We start from the raw sequence: 27,608 nt of genomic DNA, 5'->3' as shown, positions 1-27,608 counted from the left end.
ATTGGAGAAGCATATTAGAAGACGTTGGCTTGAAAGTTAATAGAGCCAAGACAGAGTACCTCCCACCGAGTGGCTGCATAGGAAACATCAAGCTAAGAGAATATACTGGACCCGGAAATACAGATCTACCAAAGTGCGAGACATTTCGGGACCACCATCCATCAGGATGGCGGTTGCAAGACTGAGGTTGTACTACGGATTAGCCGGGCATGGAATAAATGGAGGGAGTTAACGGGAGTGCTCTGTGATAAGAAGATGCCGAAGAAACTGAAGATCCTCATCTACAAAACGGTGATACGCCCAGTGCTTCTGTATGGGAATGAAGCATGGCCTGTTACAGACTACCTAGCAGAGAAGATCAGTGTATGCGAGATGAGAATGCTACGCTATTGTCTTGGAGTCAGCCTGGAGGAGCACAGAACAAATGAAAGCATAAGAGAAGAAGCGAATGTCATGAGTATACTGGAATTGATGAGAAGAAAAAGACTGCAGTGGTTCGGACATGTGTGCCGGCTTGAAGAAGATGTAGACATTCGGAGAGTTTATGAGATGCAAGTGGAGGGGAGACGGAAACGAGGACGCCCAAAGCATCGGTGGAAGGATACCATCAGGAGAGACATGCAACTATGTGGTGTCAAAGAAGAGGATACCCAGGACAGAGCAGCCTGGAGAAGTCTGATAGAACTGGGTCTCCGGCAAAGACCCGCTACCCGAGCAGGACACAGCGGAGAAAGGTGACCATGGGAAATTTTGAGAAAAGAACGCATTTATCTCATAAACGAAGCCATCAATCAGAAAATTGTAAAATAACTTTTACAATGATTTGTTTACCTCAATCAGAATATTCAAAAAAAATTGTGAGATAAGCACTTTAAATCGTGCTTATCACGTAAATTATTACGAAATTATAGAAATATTTCATTAGACTATAGACCAACAGTAATTTCTTTATCATTTAAATACTGATTTAGTTCAACCATTAAAAATTAACAAAAAAGGCAAGCTTATAATGATTACGGAAATGGAATGTCATAAAAACAAAACAATGTTATAAATTCAATAATTATATATGAAACCAAGTGCTATTTTCATTTACAGAATATGAATTAAAAATATTTAGAAAAACTATTTAGAAAAGTAGACTAATTTTTATAGTTTTTTGCACTTACGTTTTCTTAAGACATTTAATTAATAAAATCGAGATGCTGACCAAAACCGATTAATATCAAAATTCTTGCTGTTACTAATTTGGCAAAATTCAAAGTCATGTGACATGTTGAAGTTACTTTAAGAAAAGTTGCAATTTTATACATGTCATTGTTATAAACTTTAAGTTATATATGTTGTCAGAACCGTAATACTGTCTCCGCCAGTTTGAAACGAAGATTATCGTATCCTTTTTCTACCAGAGATGCATGTTCCACAACTCAATAGCTCGTTGTGGCCAAATGTATATCGTAAATACTAAGTTGATCTAATCAACTCCTCCAATCCAATAAGCGCTTCGTATCTATTCAACGCAACCACCGAAGCGTTATTAAGTACTAGACACCCCATACAAATTACTAATTGTCGATTTGCCTCAGAAAACGTAAGTTTACTGTAAGTTTTGTTTCCATTTGTTCGCACTGAAGTGATGGAAATGATATGCATGAACGCCTCTGTAGTAAACGAATCATATGTATTTCCTTCACCCACCTACCCTTGAGGGAACTTCAAGACTTCAACAAACGCTCAGGCGTTCATTATATCATTACAATAAGTGAGTTCAGTTTGCACTTTCCTAACATTTTATCACTTTACCAGTTTTAATAATATATTTCCATCCAAAATAAAAAAATTGCCAAAAAACTCATGTTTACATTGTAGCATATTAATATATAAATATTTGAAATCTTTTCAATCAAATATACATGAAAATTAAGAAATGCTCTTAATTACATAAACAGAAATGACGAGGAGCAAGATTAGGTTTGTCTTTGATAAATGAGCTGCATTGCCATGATTCTTGGTTGATTGTACGGTCATTGATAGAGAATTTGACGTGACTTGGTAACTTCTGTTTCAGTGAAAATGACAAAAATATTTTTGAAATTTTGAAATTTAAAATTTTGTACATGGTGTCTGAAAAAAAAGGAGCATACGCATGCATATCGAGTTAATTTGCTGCACAAATTTAAACAGTATTTAGATAAAATTTAAATCAGTTTGATGCATTAACAGGGGTTAATCCATTCCCATTCGAGACGATGGCTTATGAAACAAATTTTCGTTTCATCAAAAACACAGTTTAATTCGAAGCACAGAAGCTTCCTTCTATTAGCATCATGGGATACGTTAACAATGCTACCTAATGGCGCGTGACCTGAAAAATAAAACTATAAAAATATTTTATGCCAGCCGTACACTTACGTTGGTAGAAATACAACGGGAGATGATTTCCTAGAATTATCTTTTGCCAAAGACTATCAACGCTCGACAAACGCGATGATCGTCTTGTGTGTTTCCGTCTACGTTTATTTTTTCTTCTATGTTTTTTTACAGGTCTCTTTTTCCCGTAACTATGAATAAAACGCAAACAGTCTATTCGAGCAATGCCACAATTAGTTTTTACACGCTTCCCTAATTCGACACACTGATACATATCTAGGGAAAATTAAATTTAAGGGAAAATTATTCAATTTCAGAAGCTATTTATAAAAATCGATGTAAAACAAAATTACGATTATTTTTTGTCGCATATAACAACATACCAAGCCTTTAATAAACCATGAAGTTAGCTGCCCTCCCTAAAATGGTCGTATGCTGTTGTTAAAATATGCTTTTTGGTAAGCTAAACATACACATATAACTAGTGAATTGATAAAACGTCTCTTACCACATCCGGATTTGGATGAAATAATTTTATAATCAAACGTCAGAAAACTCTTTTCAGTCATTCACATCGACTATCGAAATCTTATCAATACGGATTGTTGGAAGGTACGGAACTAGCCTCAACAAAAACGATTGAGCTTTTTGACCGTGACATTAAAAAACTAGGAGGACAGTTCAGATCTGACGTCATATCGGAAACACGCTTTTAGTAAACACTGTATTTTACACATAATCTCTCCAAAATAATAGCAATTTTCTCTTATTACACACTACACACGTGCGTGCCATCTTGTGTTGCAGATGTTCAAAATATCCAAATTTAAATAAAGTAAAACAGACGAATTCCCATGGTGACGTCATAAATAACATTAGTTAGCAGTTTTTTATAGCTAATGTAGGTCAAACAAATAAAATGTTCAATTTTCAACTTTGAGTGCCAAAAAATATATCAAAAAGATACTTTCGAATTATAAAACCGTTTTCAAGTAGCCTGAACTATCTAAATAATACAAACGCAGAAACCTAACATGGCCACTTTTACTTTCATCATTGACAGCGAACGTAAGCTTTACGTCATTGTATACTGCATAACGTTTCACTTGTATGATCCGCTTAGATCTAATGTCGTGATTTTCTTACACAGCACAAGTTCGAATTCCGTAAACTTTTGATCACAAAGCACAAATATAACCAGTGGCGAAGCCTGCCTGCGAGTTTGGTCCTGCAATGTAAACTTTAGATCATTAGCATTATTCATTTCTTTAGAAATCTGTTGTTTTTGCCATGAGTGAACAAAGAAAAATTAACATAGCAGGATCAAATCAGGCACCAAAAAGATATTTTGCTGTAATTCCCCTTAACACATGAACTTTGGGTTTGCCTTCGCTCTTAATCGATCTAGTTAAGTAAATAAGAAGTTTTAGCACAACAGCCTGAGATATTTTACTCAGAAAGCGTCGAACGACGTAATCATACACATTTATTGGTATTATTGGTTATCGTTTGTGTGTCCGACAATCCCCGAGGATACAGGCTAGTTCACACAACACGATTTATCGGATGCAAATTTGTCAGATCAAACTAAAAATCGGATGGAAATAGAACTTGCTCTATTTTCATCCGACAAGATCAAAGGAGGCCGAAAAACTTGGAAACGAGAACAAAAATAAAAAAATAAATCGATAAATGTACTGGATAAGACAAATTGCTGTTCAAACGACTATAAATATCCAAACATAGATATCGCCTGAATTATCGGACAAGCAACCAAAAGTCGCAGCCGAAACAATGGGATCGTGTAAACGGGCCTTAAGACACTTTTTAGTGTAGCGCGATATTAGCAGCGCATGCGCAGCAGCTATCCACAAAGACAAATATACAGTTATAAATAACGAATCGCTTAGAACGTCCTTGCACTTAGACAAAAAACGTATTTCTGATGACACTATTACAGCAAACTAGTTTGATAGCTACTTAGGAAGACTTGTTCAAAAAAAAAACAAACTCGTGAAATTCTTCTTACCGTGGCAAGGGATCATTGGATTTAACATGAGCAATGTTATAACCCTCTTTCCTCATAAGTTCAATTATACTTCGATTGCCCAGAAAATGACCTGCAAAAGTCAGATGAAAACTTGTACTGCAAAAGTTAATCAACAGTTCTTCAAAATTAGCGCGATTTACAAAAATATGGCAATCGAATCAACTATATATGCATATATTTGACTAAAAAACTGTAAACTCAACAGTGGAAGGCAAATTAATAAGTTTTGAGAACCAACGAACATCTCTACTAAATTCAATAGATATAGCTATATACCTGCTCCTAATGCAAAAAAGAGTTGTTTCTTCGGATTTTCTTCAATTAGCGTTATCACTCGTTTAAACATTCTTTCATTTCGTTTGTAAATCAATTCTTCTCGCATGTATCTGTCCAACAATTGCGCTTGCACCTGTTCACGTCTTCTGCTTGAAATCGTAGAATTTAAAAGGGCTGATGCGTTTTTCAAAACTTGAGGGAACAGTAGTTTCTTGAGATCACCACAGTTATAGTGGAATATTAATTTTTTTGTTGAAAATGTCGGTTTGGCTTTGTCACGTCGAATTTTCTCCTGAGAAGTAATAGTCTGATTCAGGGCAACGACAACCTTTCCAACAAAACAAAAAAATTTTTAAATTACGTAGCAATTGAGCAAATCATTCACACTAGTTCAATCACATGACTCAGTAAAGGAGCATATGCTTCTATTCGTTGAACGGTACAACAAAACTTGAAAGTCGTAATTCATTAAATGAAAGTTTATAAAATTCTCTGATTACTCTTTCACTAACAACAACTTCTTTCCATATTTATTTCAATAATTCGTTTCGACGAGCTTTTGGCCACTCTAGATACATAGACGGAGGCTTCTATATGCATATACAAGATTAATGTAAAGTATGAGCTAATATATAAAACTTAAGTTGTGTTACATCATGGCATAAGAACTTTAATTACTCTTGATGAGGTGAATAAAGTAACTATCGGAGACAACGTTTCTTTGTGATTTTTTGTGTTTTGTTTTGGTAATGGATTTGTACTGTAATCACTTATCTGAACTTTTAGATCTTTTCAAGTACAAAGACTCCTAAGTTTTTCTTTGTCTAAAATTTCTTCTATTATTAATTGCGCAGTTGTGAAAATCCATTCTATTAATGATTGGTTTACAATATGTCTTTACATAACCGCGCTTGGATCGAACATTCTTTATCATTGCTTGAATACAAAACTATGAGATCGTTTTTTCGACATCATTGAAGCCGGGTCATTTGCCATGCTTTACCTATTGACAATATCAAATATTTGAACCATGTTCTTCCACCAAGTGGACAAAAAACTGCAAATTAAAGTTATTACATAAAACTTCATAAAGAATAACTGCAAAATGTGTGCATGTGATTTTTGTCCACAAATTTGATTGGAGTTTGAAAATTACATGTCAGACTCTAGTTATTCCAGTTTTTATTTAGCCACTTATAGAGTGATTTATAGATAAAGTTTGTCTATCTCTGTGTGCTGTTTACGTTCAAAAATACATTACAATCTACTTTGTTTCCACCAGGAGCGAATTCATTTTGTACAGTTGATACTATTTCAATGACTATAGGTAAATGCTTAATTCTGAAAGAAAGCCGCAGTTTTAAAAATATGGCACCGTATGTTGGCTTGTGTTTAAACACAGTATACTAGAGACATATTGATTTAATATAAAGCAAAATATGTTATCCCATTGTCATTCTTCATGCTTGTAATGCAGAAGTCTTCACTCGTCAAAATAAGATGCATCATTTGACGAATACGTGTTCAGTGTATAATGTAATGAATAAGGAGATAAGGAGTGAAATACTTAAGAATAATGCACGACGCGCGCTCACGAGACCTATACGTCGCTTGCTACGGCCTTATTGCAGATATGATAATGCTTTAATCGACTTGAAAGGCTTCGATAAAGCTGTCATCCGCTTAACGCTTTAGGTGGCTTATTTTTCAAATATTGTTTGCCATTTCGTTTGGTGATTTTTACAGATCTGCTATACTGCCACCATTGTTACCACGTACATCAGTAAGGGTTTGGAGGATGATTTAACCGAGTTTTGAAATGATATTCTTACTAGTAAGCAACTTTGCTTATCTCTTCAAGAGTCTTAAAGAGATTTTGATGGTCTGACTTAATATAAAAATAATCAATTACTCGATTTTCCTGTTAGAGAAATTAATTAACATCAATCTTCAAAAATTAGTTAATACCAAAAGTAGCTAAGCACATTTTCTGCAAGAGGTTAAAAAAAGGGTTATGTTAATGTCAAACATTAATCACATAACAAATACAGTCATATGGATAACTCTATCTTCATAGATTTATCACAATATACATGTCCTATATAGACCTCAATAAAAGCATGTCCAGTAACAAATTAACATTCACATGTCCTTTTCTGTCCCTTTTAATCCCTTTCTATCAACTCGGGACACGATTGGATTACGTGGAGTATATTTTGAGCTTGTGTGATAAAAAACCCCGGCATGTAGCTATCATATGTGTCTTAAAATAATGTTCGGCCACATTAATGAAAGAGACAGCTGTGTAGTACACAATGGTAACCTACGTAGCACTTAAATCAATTAGACCACATGCAGGTATTTAATGCAAGTGTTTACATAAGAATCATAGAAGTAGTGTTAAAAATACTGTGTTTCATTTAGATCACTCTATAGTTTTTACTTCGGTAAAACAAAGTTCCAACGATGTAATTATTTTCTCGTTGAGATTTTCAACATAATTTGTTGATTTTAGATAAAATTTCAAGCAGTCATTGCCCCAAAAAAATAGGCTAATTTGCGCAAACAATATCCTGCTTAATTCAGAACAAACCATTCAATTTTTCACAACAGTGATACTGTTATTTGCCCAATTTTAAATTTACTCGATTTTACATGCTATCTTCTTTTGTCACGACAAAAGATAAACAAATTTGACATGATAATGAATAGAAAGCGTCATTCATGTCAGCAATTAAAAGAAAATGACATTGCCTTAGAAGTCAAAAACGGTAAGGCGAGTTTTTGAACAACCTGCTAAACTGTTCTAATATATTCAATAAGGCTCAAATCTTAAAAAACTGCGGTAATTGTAGTATTATTGTAGTAAGAATACTATACAACATGGCGTTTTCTTTTGTTGCTGTTTTGTCTACATTGCGAATGGCGAAACAACATGATGTTTCAAATCGTACAATTTCCCGCAATCAGATACTGATGTAAAGAAATTCAAAGCAAAGCTTCAACGTCAAAAAAAGTTCCCCAGCGCTTCGTCATACATTTGGTCTTGAAAGATAGCTATATTCGCAATTAACTTGATAACTTTTTAAGAATTAAAAAAAAACATCAGCAAGATAAACGTATTGATTTATTTATGTATTTGCTTATTTTATCGAAATAAATGAGATAAATAAGCAAACACATAAATAAATTTATAATACAGTAAAATGTATAAATATATTAAAACGTATAATAGAAACAGCAGAAACAGCACCAGTAAGTTTAAATCTCTATTTTACCTGACTGTTATTGAGAGCATTCAGAGAACCACATTGCTCTTCGACACTTTCCACTGACCCAGTGTTTTTGCTACGACGAATCGCTTCTCGAATTAGAAACGTATCAAGGACGGATATACCACGACTTTTTGTGTCGTATTCGTTCAAAGCGTTCAACAGTAACATTATCCAAATTGGACGTTTCCTTCTCCAATCTCTGGTCATAGATGTGAACAAGTCAAATGGATTTAGACCTAATGTTCGTTGTTGCAGGGTCATCCATCTAGGAAATACTCTTCGAATATGAGCTAAGTGTTTTCGTATCCGTCGGAAGAGACTTCGGGAAGGACATTTCGGAGTTGTTGCTTTCCTGGTAACATCTGACATCGTGCTAATGTTTTCAAAGTAACCCGGTCCGTTAGGTCCAGCTCAAAGTAAATATTGTGCGATGCGTAGAACGCTCGTTTGCTATTGGCTGGGATATTATCCCAAACTTTTGTGTATGCAACGTGAATAGTACCAAAAAAGTACACTGGTGGCGAGCGCTCGAGTACCCAGAGAAACGAGTTCAGTTGCCGACTCTACACAAAGTACCGAAAGACACATCGAGTCATGTTTGTCATCGAAAATCTTAATACTCGGTTTTCAACTGAAGAAGCAATACCTTGCGACTGGGGCATTCTCCCAGCTTATCAATATCTCGTCTATATTTTCGCTCGATCTTCTCTTCTTTGTTCTACATGGAAAATGAATTAAAGACTGAATAAACAGAAAATACACGCGGTTTTTTTCATGCAATTATATTGATGTTAATCTCTATTTGCTTACCAAATTGACAAGTAGCCAAAGCCAAAGTGCGTAAGTGGCCATTTATCGCTTAAGGAATGTTCTCAAGCACTTCATAATGACATACAAACGTAAATATCTGACCAGAGCTTTGACATATTTATTACGACGAGCTCAAAATGTTAAAGGTACTATTGATATGAGCATGTCGCGTTGCTTATTTCTTGTTCTATAGTGCTTAAACAAAAGACTTGAGATTAATCAAGTCAATGTATCGCCTAATTGGTCCTTTGCGCTTCCTTCGCCAATCTCGAGCTCAATAAAAAGCACTCAACCACAGCAGGGGAAGCAACATCATGCTGATACGACTAACGTACATTAAAAGCACAGTGGGAAAGTAAACGTCTACCGCCAGTAACTTCATTATTCTAGATACACGATATTTTTGTACTCTTTCCTTTCCCCCTAGGAAAATCACATACATGAAAATACTGTTTTATTTATAGAAGACAACTCACTTAAGTCAAAATAAAATCCAAACGATTTGCGAGTGCAGTTGGGAAGATAGTTGCAATGAACAATATTATGTAGCAATTATAATAATGTTGCAAATGAAAAGTATAAATCGAAACAATAGCACAACATAGTTCGAACAAAAAATCGGGAAAATCGGATTTATTTATCTTACAAATATTGTATAATGTTTGATGATAAAATTTACAATATAAACATACCTGTGTATTACAGGCCTGTGGTTATAACAACAGCTTGAATTTTAGCAACAGTAACTACGAAGCGAAGGGCACAATCAAAAGCCAAATTTTAATCGATGAAGGATACAGAACATAAACAATCTGCATGAATCCTCGAACAATGATTGGAGGAGGCCGTATAATTTTTATATTCCTACCGTCAACATCTTTTCGACTACGTTACACCTTTTCAGCACGATTTGAAATCGTCGAGAAAAAAGAAAACCGGTTGACAAAAATTCTACCTTGTTGTCCTTACTGCGTGCTTCGTTTTTGCGAACGGAAACTATTGTATCGTGATGACAATATTTTGATGACCTAAGCTCTGTCATTACTTATTTTTCCTGCAGACCTTTCTCGGCAATACGAAGCTAAAGCATTCCGATTAGCCAAAACAAAATAACACAAGTTTCAGATAAGAGCTCTTCAACCAATTTTGTTTTGCGTTCAAACAATCAATAATGAAAATGCAAGCGATACCGAAAAGTATAGTCGAACGCAAAACACAAGAATCTTAATTGAACTTTCTTTTTCCTGTCGAGATGAGAAACAAACTGGGTTGTCATGGGAAACCCCGACTGACTTATTAACACAGCAATTAAACTTCTTTAAACAGTGCAACATTTGGGCAATAAATAAGCAAACTACACATTTCTTTGCTGAAATACCGCAGTGCTGGATACGTATATCGATTCAAAAGCGAGAAAAAGCATTAATAGGAGAAAGAACGACAGTCAAATCTTTTATGAAAAGTTAAATTTTTTGCATCGTCGTAGGTAATATTGCAACTCGTTTGGTTTAGCCAAAAAGATCAACTTTTCAATCTCATATGAGTCAATAAAGATGAATGTGCTTACTCTTTATGAAGAAAATAACCATGCATAGTATTAACATGAATCACTTCATTTGAAACTTTTTTGACCAACACATGTGTGATTATTACAATTTTAACCAAAATTCGCAAAAAGACAAATATCGGGGGGTTACAGGTTGTGGAACACTTTTGGCAATTGTTGCTTTAACATAGTCATATGCTTTCACGAGTGTTAGCTACATATCTACGACCTTTTCTTCTGTATTTGTTTTTATATATACTGTAGCTACATTGGCTAATAAAGCTCAATAAACCTAAAATCAGATAACTTTCGTTGCTCTAAGCGTAATCCCTTCAACAGAGAGCATGACATCACTGCATGGGCTACTTAATTTTGGGGCAAGAAACAAAAGTTTGTCAAGTTCATCACAAGTAAAAAACAAAGTCGAATAAACTAAACCTATAAAATATGTGAAAAGCCAAAACAAACCATAATCATCATACCTAGCTTATAATTCCGTGTAGGATGATAACCGTTCTTATGCAGACTACCAATCATAAGATAAACTGTTTTCTTCGCTTTTTTTTCTTGTCACCAACCAAATCTCTAAGCAAAGGAGTTACAAATGACAGCTTTGCAACAAGAAAGACAAAAGGTTCCCGATCCATTTGTGGATAATGTACACATGGCGGAAACTGCGAGGTACGGAATGCTTGTTTGTATCATTTAAGTATCGAACTCCAATTTTTCATTTTTCATAGGAGGCTCGATAGAAAATGTAAAATCTATTTAAAAACGTTTGTTAACGTTTGTAATCATAAGGTCCTGTTAACAAAATACCGGATTCGTTTGATACCGAATTACTTTTCATACCGGATAGTCCTTGCGTTCATACGTCTCCCCTGTATTCCGATACGCTCTGTATCGCTTTTCCAGAGCGATTTGACTCCGCTGTGGAAGTTGTATGAAAACCGATCCGATACGTTCCGTTGTGGTGTGAACACAATGGTGTGAACGCTCGAATCCGATACGTTCTACTTTAGCTACTTAGAAGTCCGTGCGATTTTTCAAAAATAAAAGCGAACATAGAGATACAAACTATGTTTCAAATGAATAATCCACCAGCAAATATAATATATCTTCATCAAGGCATGTTTAAGCTTTTAACAATGTATTATCGTAGTGTGAAAGGCTTCTCCCTTGCGCCCATTCGTACAAAACCTTAATACGCTGAAGAAAAAACTCTACGTTGTTATCTATCAAAAAATTTATCCTTTTATTAATACTTACGAAATACTTGAACTAGCAACCATAGCTGTTATTACCTGCACGTACAAGTACTGGGGTACGGTGGCCCGTACGTGCAATTCACAAAATAAACATGAAATGCGAACTCTATTTGTTTAATACACAAGCTGAAACTTTACAATTCAATAAATGTTTGTGGAATGCAAAATCTCGCTTTCTATAATACGAAATCAAATGTGATCACAATACAAAATCGAATTTGATCACAATACAAAATCGAATTTGATCACAATACAAAATCGAATTTGATCATAATACAAAATCGAATTTGACCACAATACAAAAATTGCCGCTGCCCAGTGACTTTGTCGGACCATTCATCCCTTTGCTAAGTTAGTCATATTTTCATTTTGCGGAGTTGTCTGACTGTGTATCTCGGACAAATAATTGTCAACAATTATTTCTGATAGTACGTTTTATAGCCATTGCGGCTGCCGCTTGGAAACAGCATTTCTATTTTGCGCTAAATGTGGACGAAGAATCAATGCTTAAGTTTGTAGCACAGCGACAAGAAGCGCTACTGTCCATACAATGGACTCTGCCGCTACTACTTCATCTACTGCCACATCCACATCTACCGGTAAGCCTCTAACATATTCAATTTTGAAACGTTCAAGAAGGTTAAAGAATCAGAACGACGGTCGCGATTTGAGCCCAAAGCAAAGCGAAAGAAATATGCGACAGAAAAAACAGTGTCTATAAATGTTGGATTAATAGAGTTGCAGAGCGGAGAATATAGACGTGTGTTTGGTAAAACGTTGCCGGTTTAACTTCCCAAGGCTGTGGGTATGAAGAACCTTTTCAACGGCTGCTCAAGTCGTTGTAAAAGTGGAAAGATTATGACTGCAGTTTTAACATTAAAGAAGTACAAAGATGTTTTAGGAAAACCATATTTTCGAATAATCCTACTCTTGGCACCCACACAAGAATTCGAAGAAAAAAGACTGTATCAATTTTAACATGTTGACAAGAGATGATTATGAGATTGTCAGTATTGAATGAGATGATGGTTTTCAAAGTGTTGATGACATAAATGATGTTGAAAATGAAAATGCTAGGGGTGAGGAGGTCACAAATGAAAAGTTTGATTTGGAAAACAATTATTCTGGTCCATTTGTGATTACAGATTTTCTGTAAGCCCTTAAGTGTATTTTATGTTTACTACTTACGTATTCTGAATATTTTTTTGCTGTACGTATATGTTCAGAGATTAACCTTTATCGACAAGAAAAATATTTTCTATTTATTAGACCTGTTGGAATAGATAAGAATGATGCAGTCAGAAAAGCAATTAATAATAGCTTGCACAAAATTCAACATGTTGATGAAGATACTATTGAAAGAAACAATTGTCCAACAAACGTTCCCACAGAGCATTGGATAAATGTGATTAAAGAATATGCTGACAAGAGTGTCCCAGTAAATCAACACAGCATTGTGGTTAGTGGGCTTAGTATCTGTTCTACTGCACAATCATATTTTAGGAAGAGCGGATTCTTGCAGAAAAGTGGCTTATTCAATGTGATATTTGCATCATTTGAGAATGAGGAGGATGCTTCAGATCTGGTTGGACCCAAAAAAGAATTTTTTCATATTCTTATAGGTGGGATTGCACGAGACAGTGGAGCTCTAATCAGTAAGGGATTCTTATTTATTAGTTAAAATACTAGTTCAGGCAATCTGTACAGATAATTTTGAGGAACTTGTTCTTGAAATATTTAGATACTGTATGTGGCCATATTCTACGTTGCAATGTTGGTGCATTGAAAAATGATACATTTCTGGTTATTGGCAAAATGCTTGCGACCATGATAGTGCAGGGATGGGAGCCTCCACGCTTGTTTAGTCCAACAATTTGTTGCTACATTGAAAATATGTTTGTGCACTATGGTTTGGAAGTGGAAGAAGTCCCACATAAATCAGTGAGAGATTCGTTAGTGAAGGTAATTAGCCATAATATAGTAAGAACATGTATTTCATCTCTATTATTTTCCATGCAAAGTGTATATCGACCTACTCAACTGCATGCTCTTTTAATTTTAGATTGCAGTAAGTCAATCTATTATTTACACATTTTGCTTTTTAGATAAAAGATGTCAAAACTCAGATAGACGTGGGCATCATCATCATCATGGAAGTCCGTCGCGAAGCGAGGATGACGTCAGTGGCGCCTCATGGGGTGAGGCGTACTGATTCCTGGGCAAGTAGTATGAAAGTCCTGAGCTGCCCAAACTCCAAGACTCCCCTCTCGGCCTAGACGTTGTAGTCCAAAGGAACACATAGTGCTACAGTTTGGAATCGCTTCGGCAGCAGGAGCTGCCAGAAAGATGACAGGGTATGTCAGCAGACTGCCTTTGGGGCCCCACTCCGGATTTCTGTCAGGTTTACTCCTTAGCCTTTTCTTCTCCCAAAGATGCCCACAAGGCAGTGAGACCATTTATTTATGGATGGAGCACACTTGGTCATTGGGTCACTCCTGTGGACCATCCTCCCTGGCGGTTGGCTGCCTGTCGCTGCTCGTCCACCCAGTGGTACAGTGTAAACACCACCCCCTCACATGGTTTAGCCCGCCTGCTGAGACGATGACCGGGGCATGGTGCTTGGAGCCACATGTGAGAGATTTAGGGATGAGTGGGTACCAGTGATGCCCGTCCACCCTACCAGGTAGAGTGCAGCAGCCAGACACCAAAGGTGCTACCCCTCCTCAGAGCCCCAATGCCCCAGACGTGGGCACACTATTGAACAAATGTTAATGGAGATTTGACATTGATAGGATTTTCCAAATGGTGCCAATTGAGAGAAAAGATATTTTTGTTGATGAAGTTGTTAAGTTACAGGTTTGTAAATGATGATCGTCCAGGTTAATAAAGTCCTGAGAAGGACTGTTTTTGTTGTTGTTGACTGACGTTTCGATAATCCTAAGGTAGTCATCTTCAGAGTCAAAGAAGTTGTTAAGTATTAAGTGGTGATACGATGTCAAGCCATACTTGAGCAACTTTTTGAGGGCTTGAAGTAGTATGGTGTAAGGCTCCTTGAAAAACCCTCTTATCATAATGATTATGATGATAAGAAATATATTTAATTTTTCCCAAATTCATACTTTATAGGCTCTCAACTTTATTAGAAACAATAAAGGGATGGCTGAACATCTCTTCAAATTTACTAAAAGACACTAGATGCAAACAAAGTAGCTAGTATTCTTAAACCAGATTTTGCTCCAGGTGGTCATCATAGAAAAGCCTCAAAAGAAATTGTATGTCTAAGGTTATTGCATTTTTAAAGGCTGCGAAAGGCAAGTTGTAAATATGTCCAAACCAGCATTCTGTAGGTGCTAATTTAGTAGCTATAGTTTGGAATGCTAAATGGAGATTAAAAATTTTGATCAGATGTTTCCGGGTTTTTTCTTAGAAAATACATTAACGGAAGACCTTAAAGATGATGGTATTCAGTTGACCCAGCTGCAACAAGACTTTATTTGCACACTTACCCCTTGTCGTTTACTGTTGTATACAACTGTTATGATCAAATTCGATTTTGTATTGTGATCACATTCGATTTCGTATTATAAAAAGCGAGATTTTGCATTCGACAAACATTTATTGAATTGTAAAGTTTCAGCTTGCAATTCAATAAATGTTATTCAATAAATCTTATTTAAACAAATAGAGTTCGCATTTCATGTTTATTTTGTGAATTGCACGTACGGGCCACCGTACTGGGGCGAATTAAGAACTTATGTTACGTCTAACGAATCCGACATGGTGTGAGCAGACTGCATTTTCGTATCGGATTGCTCAGTGAATCCGGCACACTACGAATCTGGTATCGTGTGAACAGAGCCTAACAATGGCTAACCATGATGATTGTTTACTTATATGGTCAACTTTCAAGTACAAATAATTATATTATTTCTACAATGTACTGCAGTGCAATAGCCAACACACAAGTTTGGTTCTACGTGGTTAGCAATGCCTTAAGACAGAAAAATTTGCTAAAAAGAACCAACTTTGCAAGCTGGCTACACCACTGATGTTCTTATTGTGCTTTAATTTGATATGTTGGAGTAAAGCTGTGTAGTTGTTTATTGCAATAAGTTTATGTTAATGTTTCAATGTGAACTGATTTTTTTAAACGTAATCATGTGAACAATGGAAGTTAACGTTGCCTACCTTGTAGATTCTATCCCTTGTTATATTGTATCCCTGGTTATCTTGTATCCCCTGAATACAGATACTCTCTGTGCATCTCTGAAAACACGGCCGAATCGTTTCGAGCTTCGGAGAATCAACATTTGGTTTGAGAGGTTTTACACATCCAAAATACGTAGACGTTTGAGAGGCTAGAAATGCAAAAAGAAAAAGTTGGGCGACTACATGACGGGTACAACGAGAATGGAAAGAACGTCGGCGCCCCTATTGGTTAAACGGACTGGATTATGGACAGTAATTGGGGATTGTGATAAGTCGAATAGAATGCACGGTCTATCTGGATTTACCAGGTACGGATGTGGAGTCAATTATGGTGATTGTTGGGATAAGGGGAGTTAATTCTAATTTCATAATTCAAAGAAAGGTTAAGGAACTGTTTGTAGAGTTTTGGTTTTGAAAATAATACACTTAAATCAAAATTTCATCACTGAAGAATTGTTTCCCAAAGCAAAGCGTTTGTCAGTTTCAGTTTGTTTAGGGAGGTAGTTCGCCATTTTTATGTATTATTAAATATGTAGCAATCAGGGTCAGACATAGTCAGTGGTGTATCTAGCAAAAAAAGTTTGCTCACGCTATTGCAGACAGAGCCACGCCCCTATTACGTCATGATTTTTAATCAAACATAGAGTAAGACATGAGTACTTTATTAAATTTTTATGTACAAATTTTAAAGTTCAAACAAACAGCACAAAACTTTCTAAGAACTCGAAACAAGAATTACCGTATTAGTTTTACACCTCAACTTCTTGGTCATTTTAGCGGCTATGACTTTATATGCGGCAATTAAGTTCACCCAAACTAAACTTAAGGTAAATTTTAGTTTGACTGTACACAGGATAGCGAATGACATTATGTTAAAGGAGAAATGTCAGTATTAGCATAACTGACCTCAAAACGTTTCAATTCACAATAAAGCCACAAAATAATAGTACAATAACAAATATTATGATATACATGTATATTCAAGATTAAAGCAGAATTCCATTTTCAAAAAGTCTTCATATGTGCAAAAATGAAACTTTATACAACAAAATCAGCTTATGAGCTAAGCAGGGATTAAAAAATGAAAATGATATTTTGTTCACAAGAATGCCAAAGCAACATTAAAATGAGCAGACATAGTAAAGAAATATTATAAGTTTATAAATTAATATAACTGCAAATTCTTTTCGTCAAAAATAGCATACACAAACCAAAGCTGTCATTATGAAATGCCAATACCTTTAAATAAGACAAATACAACCCACTTATTCTTCGCCGGGTGCATCAGTTAACTCTAAGTTACTCAATATAACTACAACTATCAATATCACCTAAAATTCATCTTGTATCATCATGTTTAGACCATAAATGAAATTACATAGAATAGCTGGGTAAGATTCCAGTTAACTGTCCATAATTGTCAAATTATTATATAAAATAAACTATGCAACAGATTTTTGATAAGGGAAACCATGCACAATTTCAAGGAATCTAGAAAAATTGCCTTTATGAAAGCTGCCATAAGACTCATCATGCACTCTTTATCAGACCAATGAGGCAATAAATTTGAATCAGCATTTTTATCATGATACCAATTCAATATATGCTTAAACATGAAACTTGCCAACCTAATTTGTAATTGGAGTGTACATAAGGTGCAATACCATTAATATTCCATGTCCAATATCTTAGACTTTAAGTCAAATGTCGAATGTGTGATGTTGCCATATCGTACTTATATAATCAGAAACAAATATGGAAGGGACTCTCTGCGTTTATGATGTCAAAGTACCAGAAATTCACGAAACTACGGTGGCCAATAAGGGACACGACTTCTTTATACAAAACTCATGTGCAGTTTTCACTTAACTGTAACCTGATCCATAGAAATAGACCTTCTGTTTAAAGGAAATCACATCACATATTCTATAACTCTCAACTAGATTATTAATCACATGACCAATGTACTTATTATTGTTCCGCCTTGTAAAAGAGCACATGTTATGTTGAAATATATTCTTAATCATTATGGGTTAAACTGTTTTATGATTCTGTCTATGTTCGTTAACACCTCTAACTCTAACAGGTTATGGGCCCAGGATATTATGATCTAAATGTAAATTGAACAAGTCGACGATTTTATAAAATATTCCTATAAGTATTTTGCGGTCGAATATAAAATGAATATGGCTGAATTGAATTCGTTCGAATTTGCGAAGTTAAATGGGTCGGACCTGGTCATTTAACACGCGTTTGTACTTAGAAAGCCTTGATCTGTTTGAAAATGCTGAGGGTGCTGCTCAACTTACGTCGGAAAGTGCCGAGGTTTGTCAGAGTTTTGCGCGTAATGCGAAGAGGGCATGGACTCAAATCTGTCTAGCAATCGAACCAGAATATCAAATTCATGTACGCCATACCACAACTGCAAAAGAAGCATGGGACGCTCTAAAGAAGCAATTTGCTAGAGAATCTCTGTTACAAAAAGTGAGATTGAGACAACAATACTACGCTTGCCGTTATCGTCCAGGAGAAAGCATGTTCCATCGTTAAGGAGAAAGCATATTAGTCACTTAAGAACATTGCACGACCAGCTGAAAGAAATGGGGGTAGAAGTAGATGACAAAAACTGGCAATGACACTCTTAGCGAGTTTGCCTGAAGAGTTCAAACCCTTGATTACATCCCTGGATGCAATAGGTAATGAATCCTTATCTTACGACAAAGTAAAAAACATGTTGTTAAATGATGTTGATCGACGACTAGACGGAAAGGATCCTGAAGGAGCATTTGCTGCTGGAAGAAATATGAGAAAAGGAAGGCAACAATATGCATTTAAAGGGAAGTGTCACAACTGTCATGAAAGAGGGCATTTTGCTCGTGACTGTCAAAAGAAAAAGGTCCTCGAAGACAAGAACAAGAAAAGTAATGAAAGAAAGAAAGGTGAATCAGCTAGCTGTGTAGAGAAAGAGGATTATGAAAATATGGTGGAAGACAAAGCATTGTATACATCACGTTCATGGAATAATAACTGCTGGATTATCCACTTAGGTGCCACACAGCACATGAGCTATAATAAGAGTAATTTGGTTGAATATATTCAATTTTCAAACCCATCAATTGTTAATCTTGAAGATAATAGAAGTATTCTTGCATATAGTAAAGGGGTTTGCCGTATTATTGCTGATGCAAATGAAAGACCTCAGAAGATAAGTTTGCGAGATGTGTTATATGTACCAGATCTTGATAGGAATTTGTTTTCTGCAAGAGCCATGGTAAAACTTGGAGCATGTGTTACTTTCAGAGATGATCAATGTGAGATCTTTAGAGGTACACAGTTGTTGGCAAGTGGTATAATGCTGGAAAAGCTGTATGTATTGAAAATCATTGAAGGTAATTATGTGAATGTTGGAACTGATGATAAATTAATGTTATGGCATTGTCGTTTTGGTCACCTTGGAAAGGACAATGTTTCAAAATTGCTGAATGATAATATGGTTATTGGCATGGATACTACGCATAAGGACGAGTCTCCATGTGAGGGATGCATTGTGGGTAAGCATCATAAATTCAAGTATCCCAAATAGGGAGCAAAGCGTGCAACTAAACCGTTTGAATTGGTGCACAGTGACGTTTTTGGAACCATGTCAACAAATTCACTTGGTGGTTCGAAGTATTTTGTTTTTTTTGTTCATGATTTTTCAAGGTACACTTATGGTTATTTTATTAAGAACAAACATGAAGTGTTGGAGAAGTTTATGCAATGGTTTTAAACATCACTGTTTGTTCAGTCAAAGTTTTACGGACAGACAATGGTGGGGAATATTTTTCCAAAGAATTTAAAGAATTTCTTAAGCAGAAAGGAATTACACATCAGCTTACTGTGCCATATAATCCAGCACAGAATGGTGTATCGGAAGGAATGAATTGCACACTTGTAGAATCAGCCAGATCAATGTAATCACATAGTAATATGCTGTTACAATTTTGGGCAGAAGCAGTGAATACAGCTGTCTATCTGAGAAATCGAAGTCCGACAGTATCACTTAATAGAGTTACACCATTTGAATGCTTGTTCAATAAAAAACCAGATGTTTCTAATCTAAGAGTATTTGGATACCTAGTTTATGCTCACGTGCCTGCAAGTCAACGAAAGAAATTTTCAGAGAAATCAAAGAAGCGTATCTTCATCGGATATCCCGAAGGGACGAAAGGCTACAAACTGTTTGATCTACTCAGTTTGATCTTTCGAAGCAGGGATGCTGTCTTTCTTGAGAAAAGATTTTACGACTTTAAAGGTAATGAAAACAAACAGTTCAGTAACTTTTACACTCCACAAGAAGAAAAGATTGATGAATCACATGAAATACCAATGGAAGAATTTGTTCAAGAAGAAAATGATGAACTGGAAAACCCAGTTGAAGCAGATCAGCACCTTAAACCTGTGGGAGCGACATATGAAGAAAATTTTCTTAGAGAAGCTCTAACCCTTCCCAGAAAAAGAATATCTAGACCTCCAAACAGATTTGATGAAGAAAATTACTTCTCACAAAGAAGGTTGTGTTGATCAAGAGAAGAAGAATTATGTATGTCGATTGAAGAAAAGCGTATATGGTTTAAAACAGGCTGCACGGTGCTGGAATTCTGAAATCGACAAGTTTCTATTATCGAATAAATATCGAAAAACGTAATGCGAATTCGTGTGTCTACATAAAGTCCATTAAACGAAAGAATGGTAAAATCGACTTTGTCATATTGTCCTTGTATGTGGATGACATACTGTGGTTTTCTAATTTTACAGAAATGTTGACTAAAGAAAAGAGATCTCTTGCTAAGACATTCAAAGTCGACGATGTTGGTGATGTAGGTTACATTCTGGGAATGTCAATAAAGCGCAATCGTCAAGATAAAACACATCAGTGTAAGTCAGTCACAATATTTGCTTGGAGTACTAAAGAAATTTGGAATGGATGAATCAAAACCAGTATCAACACCACTAGATACGTCAAAGAAGTTTGTATCATTATCTGATAATGAGAAGCCAATAGATGTTCAGAAACATCAAATGGCAATAGGTTCCTTAACATATGTAACTGTTGCAACTCGTCCAGACTTAGCTGCCGCCGTCGCAACTTTATCTAAATATATGTCGAGACCAGGTAAAGATCATTGGCAAGCAGTGAAGAGAGTGTTTCGTTATATCAAAGGAACGATGGACTATGGTCTTTTGTTTACTGCAAATGGAAAAGATTCTGATTTGTATGGTTTTTCAGACGCCGATTGGGGTGGTGATGTGGAGACAAGACGTTCTACATCAGGGTATGTTTTTCAGTTTCAAAACAGCACGATAAGCTGGTGCAATAAAAGACAGACATCTGTAACAAGATTTACAACTAATGCCGAATATATTGCTTTGAGTTCAGCTTCACAAGAGTGCATCTGGCTAAGAAGACTACTGAATGATATTGAATTGTTGAAACCTGTACCTATATACAACAATTTACGAAGATAATGAATGTGCCATTCAAATTGTGCAAGAATCCTAAATTTCATAATCGCACAAAACACATTAACATATCCTATCACTTCATTAGATCGTAAGTTAATAAGAAAGCAATATGCGTAAAGTATTGTACAGAATCAATGATTGCTGACATTATGACTAAGCCATTAAGCAAGCCTACGTATGAACGTTTTAGAGATCTCCTTGGTGTAAAACAAATTTAACTTAATAAGTAATTTAGTTGATCGTTAAGTGGAGTGTTAAAAGGAAATGACATCACATATTGTATAACTCTCAACTAGATTATTAATCACGTGACCAATGTACTTATAATTGTTCCGCCTTGTAAAAGAGCACATGTTATGTTGAAATATATTCTCAATCATTATGGGTTAAACTGTTTTATGATTCTGTCTATGTTCGGTAAAACCTCTAAATCTAACACCTTCTCGTAGAAATAGACCTTCTCCGTAGAAATAGACATTCTACGTAGAAATAGACCTTCTCCATAGAAATGGACCTTCTCCGTGGAAATGGACCTTCTCCGTAGAAATAGACCTTCTCCGTAGAAATGGACCTTCTCCGTAGAAATAGACCTTCTCCGTAGAAATGGACCTTCTCTGTAGAAATGGACCTTCTCCGTAGAAATAACAAATACCGGCTCTAGTTGTCAAATATATCAAATTCTAACAATTCAAAATGGGGGCAGAAACCACAAAGTGAAACTTGTATAGCGAAAGTGAGGCCTTTAAATGCGATTAGGGCCTTTGTAGCGACTAACGCACGGAATTTGCTAATGAGGCAGCAAAATACTGTCATAACTGCGGAAAGGAATTTTCAGGTAAATTTAATCATAGTATCATTAGAGTGATCACTGATCGGTGGTCTGTGAATGATTTGATCATACATTATGTCATTATGTGTATGATTCATCCCCTGTGTGAGCTATTATATACTTTTGTGATATCGGGGACATATACCAAACCTTTAGAAAAATACTTCAATTAATATATTTCTTGCTTTCAATTTGTAGCATTTGCACAAAATGCCTGTCACCATGAACAAGATTGTATTGAATACTATTTTCATCAGGGATACAAGTATCATGACATCACCAATTTTTTAAAAAAATATCATGGTATTACGATTTTTGTCCGCACATTATAAAGAAAACTACAAAAATATAACTTGGAGAAAATAAATGTCAATTTTGATGAGCAACATCTCAGGGATATTATAAAAACAGAAATGGAAGGAGCTGGACAACTTTCTTGTTACTGTAAAATTTGGCATCTACTTCGAATAAGCCATCATTTACATGCCCCACGGAGTGTTGTGGCTAGAGTTGTCCATGAACTAGATCCCCAGGCCAGTAATTAAAGAAAGAGACACAAACTTAAACGGCGAAAGTACTTGTCTTAGGGCCATAATCACTGTTGGCATATTGATGGTAAATTTCAGTTTACTTGAACATGTTAAATTTTTTTGTCTATTTCATGGTGTATACCAGTGGTAAGAGCCAAGGGAAAAACACCTCCAAATGTCATTTACATATGTTGTGTACTGTTTAATAATACCAACATTTTCAAGGTTCATATATGAAGATTTAGTGTAGGAAAAATGGAGGGGAGAGTTTACTCATGTCCTCGCCAGCACAACTGATGAATAGATATTTGTAAATAAATATGAATCCCATACAGGATATGATAAGCTCAAACCCTTTGGCTTCCCTATACATGCAGCAATTGATGGCTTTAGTAGGAAGGTTTTGTGGTTGGAGATATGCAAGTCAAACAACTCTCCAAAGAGCCAACAAAATTGTATTTGGATTGTGTGATCGAACATGGTGGATGCCCCCTGTTAACTCGTTCAAATTATGAAACAGAGAATGGTGATATTGCAGCCATTCAATGTTATTTTCATGATGATGAGAATTCTCATAAATATGGAACATCCACTAGAAACCAAAGGATTGAAAACTGGTGGTCACATTTTCGTAAGTCTTGTACTGGTAAGTAGGATCTATAACAACAATACTAGAAATATGTAAGACGCGGTAACTTTATAAATTAAAAAAGATGGCATGAAAAGTTATTTAAAGTGATAGTAGTTGTAGGTTAATTGTGATCACATACTTTAACTTTTGCAGATTGGTGGATTAACTTTTTCAAGAATTTACGAGATAGCGGATCAGTACGGTGGCCGGTACGGGTCACCAGAAAAATAATTTAAAAAACATAACAAACAATAAGAAAACATCACTCAAAATCATACTACACATTTCAAAATGCTTTCACACATTTCAAATTTACTACACATTTCAGTACTCACTACATTTCAAAATACTCACTACACTTCAAAATACACATTTCAAAATACACAAAAATTCTCACTTTTTCATTCTCGCTACACATTTCAAAATACTCGCTACACATTTCAAAATACTCACTACACATTTCAAAATACTCGCTACACATTCGTCCCAGTCTTACCCTGGTCTGACCTGCCACGGTCGTCATTAGTTTCCATCTACGAAATTGACGTGGTCAGAAAGCTAATATAAATATACGCTTCCGATATTACTAATAGTTCAGTACGCGTAAGGATATTTTGATGCTATTGTGGCGATATGTTGTTTATGTGGAATTCGGCACATAGACTAACATATCGCCACAATTGCATCAAAATATGAGATACGCGTACATGAACTATAAGTAATATTTCTTCCAGGGATTTCTTGGTCTTGGTTAGACAACACTACATGAGTGGTCAATCTACAGATTGCATGTAATTGTATTTGTATTGGTGATATTCGACAATCATTAATTTAACTAATGCACTTATTGACGTGACTGGTATTGAAGTTCTAAATTTATTGCTTATACTCGAAATTACCGAACTTTTTATTTTCTTTGGCGTTTCTTGTGCAACAAATTATAGCAATATGTGTAAATTTCTTCTTTGGTTTCCTTGTTATTTTTGTAACCCATAACACAAGTACGTACGTGACATAGCGAATGCAAATTCATATACTCAAATTCTTGCTATTAAAGTACGGACATGTGTCGAAAGCCACTGCAAATACATTTGCTTGCGATATGTAGATCGTCTACTAATGTTGTTGCCCGACCAAGTCCAGCAAAACCCTGGAAGAATTTCTGATTGGAGTTCAGCTAATATTTTCATGCTATTATCCCAATGTCCCAATTTGTTTGTCTTGTGAAATGCGGGATTATATATTTAATATGTTTACTTTATGATGCCACGTCAGTTTCGTAGATGGAAACTAATGATGACCGTGGGCAGGCCAGACCAGGGTAAGACTGTGACGAATGTGTAGTGAGTATTTTGAAATGTGTAGCGAGTATTTTGAAATGTGTAGTGAGTATTTTGAAATGTGTAGCGATTATTTTGTAATGTGTAGTGAGTATTTTGAAATGTGTAGTGAAGTATTGAAAATGTAGTGAGTATTTTGAAATGTGTAAGTATTTTGAAATGTGAATGTAGGAATGGAATGGTAGTGGAACGAAATGGAACGTAATGGAAGAAAATGGAGGAAATGGAGCGGTGAAACGTGTAGTGAGAGTATTTTGAAATGTAGTGAGTATCTTTGAAACGTGTAGTGAGCATTTTGAAATGTGTAGTGAGTATTTGAAAATGCAGGAGTATCTTGAAACGTGTAAGTGAGTATTTTGAAATGTAGCGAGTATTTTGAAATGTGTAGTGAGTATTTTGAAATGTGCGAGTATGAAACGTCCATTTTGTAGTGAGTGCTTTCTATTGCCTGTTAGCTTCAATTATTTTCTGGTGACCCGTACCGGCCACCGTAGAAGCGTGAACTTTGAGCGCATTACCCAGACATGTGCTTATGGTTCTGTTTCCAGATGTAATCCAAGCATCATTAAACAAAATGAAAGCGTGATTGAGTAGTAATATACATGGGTAATGAACTAAAAAGTTTACTTTTATGTATCTGATTCCCATGCATACTACTACCATAACCCGTGGGTATAAAAGCGTAAATTAAGACCATGGTATAAAGACGTCCCTCTGGTAAAAGGTCATGTAAAAAAGCTGCGTAAAAAAGAGGGTAAAAACTTTCTTTATAACAGCGTAAAATAAGACCATGGTTCAAAAGGCGTCCCTCAGTAAAAGGTCATGTAAGAAAGCTGTGTGAAAAAAGTCATTGTTTCAAAGGGGTAAAAATATGGAATCTATATGTTTTTGAAATATATAGGTGCGTTTAAATTTTACAAACGGTCTTTACAAGCATCGGTTCGGAGAGGGCTCGGCAGCGCAGAGCATGAAATGCCTGAGCAGGGAATGGAGCCCTCGAGAATTTTGAACTTGGTGGGAAAATTTTCACGAAGTGAAAATTGGGGTTCCCTGTAGATTCGATGAATATTCGAAGAATATTCGAGAATAACAGAGGCTTAAAAAATGCTCTTCAAAAAACCGTCTTTAATAATCAAGTGTTAATAATCAAGTGTTAATAATCAAGTGTTAATAAAGCATTGGTTTTGATGGGGCTCGGCAGCGCAGAGCACAAAGTGCTCGAGCAGGGGATGGAGCCCCATCAAATTATAGGCGACGTTGGGAAAATTTTTCACGAAGTGAAAAATTGGGGTCGCCCCCATTGGATTCGATGAATATTCGAAGAATATTAATCGAATAACAGAGGCTTAAAAAATGCTCTTCAAAAAACCGTCTTTAGAAATCAAGTGTTAACAAGGCCCTGCCAGGAGTCTGTCAGGCGCGTGTCTTAGTGCATGTTTTTAACAATGGTTGTTTAATGTAGATAGCACATTTCATCAGCGCGTTTTAATAATAAGTGTTAATAATTTAATGTTTTATAAACTACCTTCAGCAAACAATGTCATAGATGCTTTTAAAAATATGGAATCTATATGTTTTATATAATTTTGTTAAAAGTGTTTTTACTAATTGTTTCAGGATTTTGAATCTTTTGTATATCGCTTTTGTATTAATTACTTATTACAAACAGTTATGTGATATGTAGTCAAACATGAGGATTATTCTTCATCTTAAGTTTTAGCTTGATAGTTATTTTAATAAATTTTTTAATTTTTCGATTTCATCATTTACAAATTTTTAGTTGATAGAATATTATCTTCTATAGTAGCCCTAAAATTTTGTGAAAACCATTAAATGACATAGATAATGTAGATTGATGTTGTGAATAAACTTGAATTTTGGTTAATCCATTAAATGCTGCCAGCCATTTTCTTTTCCATTCGTCATAACCTAGTGAAACTGAAGATTTTGTTGGTTCAATAATAATAAAATATTTTTGAATCATCATCAACACAGTATACGTGATATAAATCTAGTAATGCATTAACTATCTTTTTTCATTATCATTTGTTACTTTAATGATAAATTTTTTAATCTTATCTGCCATCATATCTAATTTAATTGTTTTAGAGTTATCAGATGGATTTATTAATAAAAGTGTAAATTCAATAAATTTAACATTATTAAAATAAATTCTGATAATATCTTGTCGGGTATTAAAATTTTTATAATTTAATTGATTGCTATGGTGTACTACTTTACCATTTACTCTGCTATCAATCTCATTCTTTGTATAATAGTTAGTTAAATTAGAGGTCAAAGCATACTTACCATCTGATTCATTCTTTGTATAATATTTATTTAAATTAGAACTTAAAGCATACTTACCATCTGATTCATTCTTTGTATAATAGTTAGTTAAATTAGAAGTCAAAGCATATTTACCATCTGATTCATTCTTTGTATAATATTTATTTAAATTAGAACTTAAAGCATACTTACCATCTGATTCATTCTTTGTATAATAGTTAGTTAAATTAGAAGTCAAAGCATACTTACCATCTGATTCATTCTTTGTATAATATTTATTTAAATTAGAACTTAAAGCATACTTACCATCTGATTCAGTCTTTGTGTAATATTTATTTAAATTAGAACTTAAAGCATACTTAGCATTTGTTTCATTCTTTGTATAATAGTTGGCTAATCTTGAAACAAAAACATATTTATTATCAGCTTGTGTTTTAGTATAATGTTCTAGTAAATTAGAAGTCAAAGCATACTTACCATCAGCTTGTGTTTTAGTATAGTAGTCATTAAATTTATTATTAACTTGAGTTTTAGTGTAGTGGTTATCTGATAGATGTGTTTTATCTACAGGTCCTTGTATATTTACATTAATATCTGTTTTATCATGCCCATAAAATAAGCTCATTTATATTATTCCTCAGATTTTATATCCGGTTTATTATTTTTATGTTCGTAAACAT

The 27,608-nt window shown here is 35.1% G+C and overlaps 1 protein-coding gene and 2 long non-coding RNA genes across 3 annotated transcripts; 1 reads left to right on the top strand and 2 right to left on the bottom strand.

Moving 5' to 3' along the window:
- Positions 1-160: 160 nt before the first annotated feature.
- Positions 161-22,417, top strand: LOC124456044. The gene is made up of 3 exons (XR_006952083.1): positions 161-172; positions 5,860-5,865; positions 22,337-22,417. It is a non-coding gene; the product is annotated as an uncharacterized LOC124456044 (long non-coding RNA).
- Positions 941-26,892, bottom strand: LOC124456043. The gene is made up of 3 exons (XR_006952082.1): positions 26,881-26,892; positions 14,164-14,166; positions 941-1,243 (listed from the first exon to the last, which is right to left on the bottom strand). It is a non-coding gene; the product is annotated as an uncharacterized LOC124456043 (long non-coding RNA).
- Positions 1,833-9,412, bottom strand: LOC124456041 (metalloprotease TIKI homolog). Its single transcript, XM_047006584.1, is given in 8 exon segments — positions 1,833-2,059; positions 2,413-2,561; positions 4,400-4,490; positions 4,697-5,024; positions 7,975-8,294; positions 8,297-8,534; positions 8,618-8,689; positions 8,782-9,412. Coding segments are annotated over 8 exon segments (1,275 nt in total). The 5' UTR covers positions 8,824-9,412; the 3' UTR covers positions 1,833-2,024.
- Positions 26,893-27,608: the final 716 nt, after the last annotated feature.

The sequence above is a fragment of the Xenia sp. Carnegie-2017 genome, unplaced genomic scaffold, assembly GCF_021976095.1.
Source record: "Xenia sp. Carnegie-2017 unplaced genomic scaffold, XeniaSp_v1 HiC_scaffold_41, whole genome shotgun sequence".
NCBI classification, from domain to species: domain Eukaryota; kingdom Metazoa; phylum Cnidaria; class Anthozoa; order Malacalcyonacea; family Xeniidae; genus Xenia; species Xenia sp. Carnegie-2017.
Note: the sequence above shows the minus strand (reverse complement) of the source record. Positions and strands in the feature narration are given on the sequence as shown.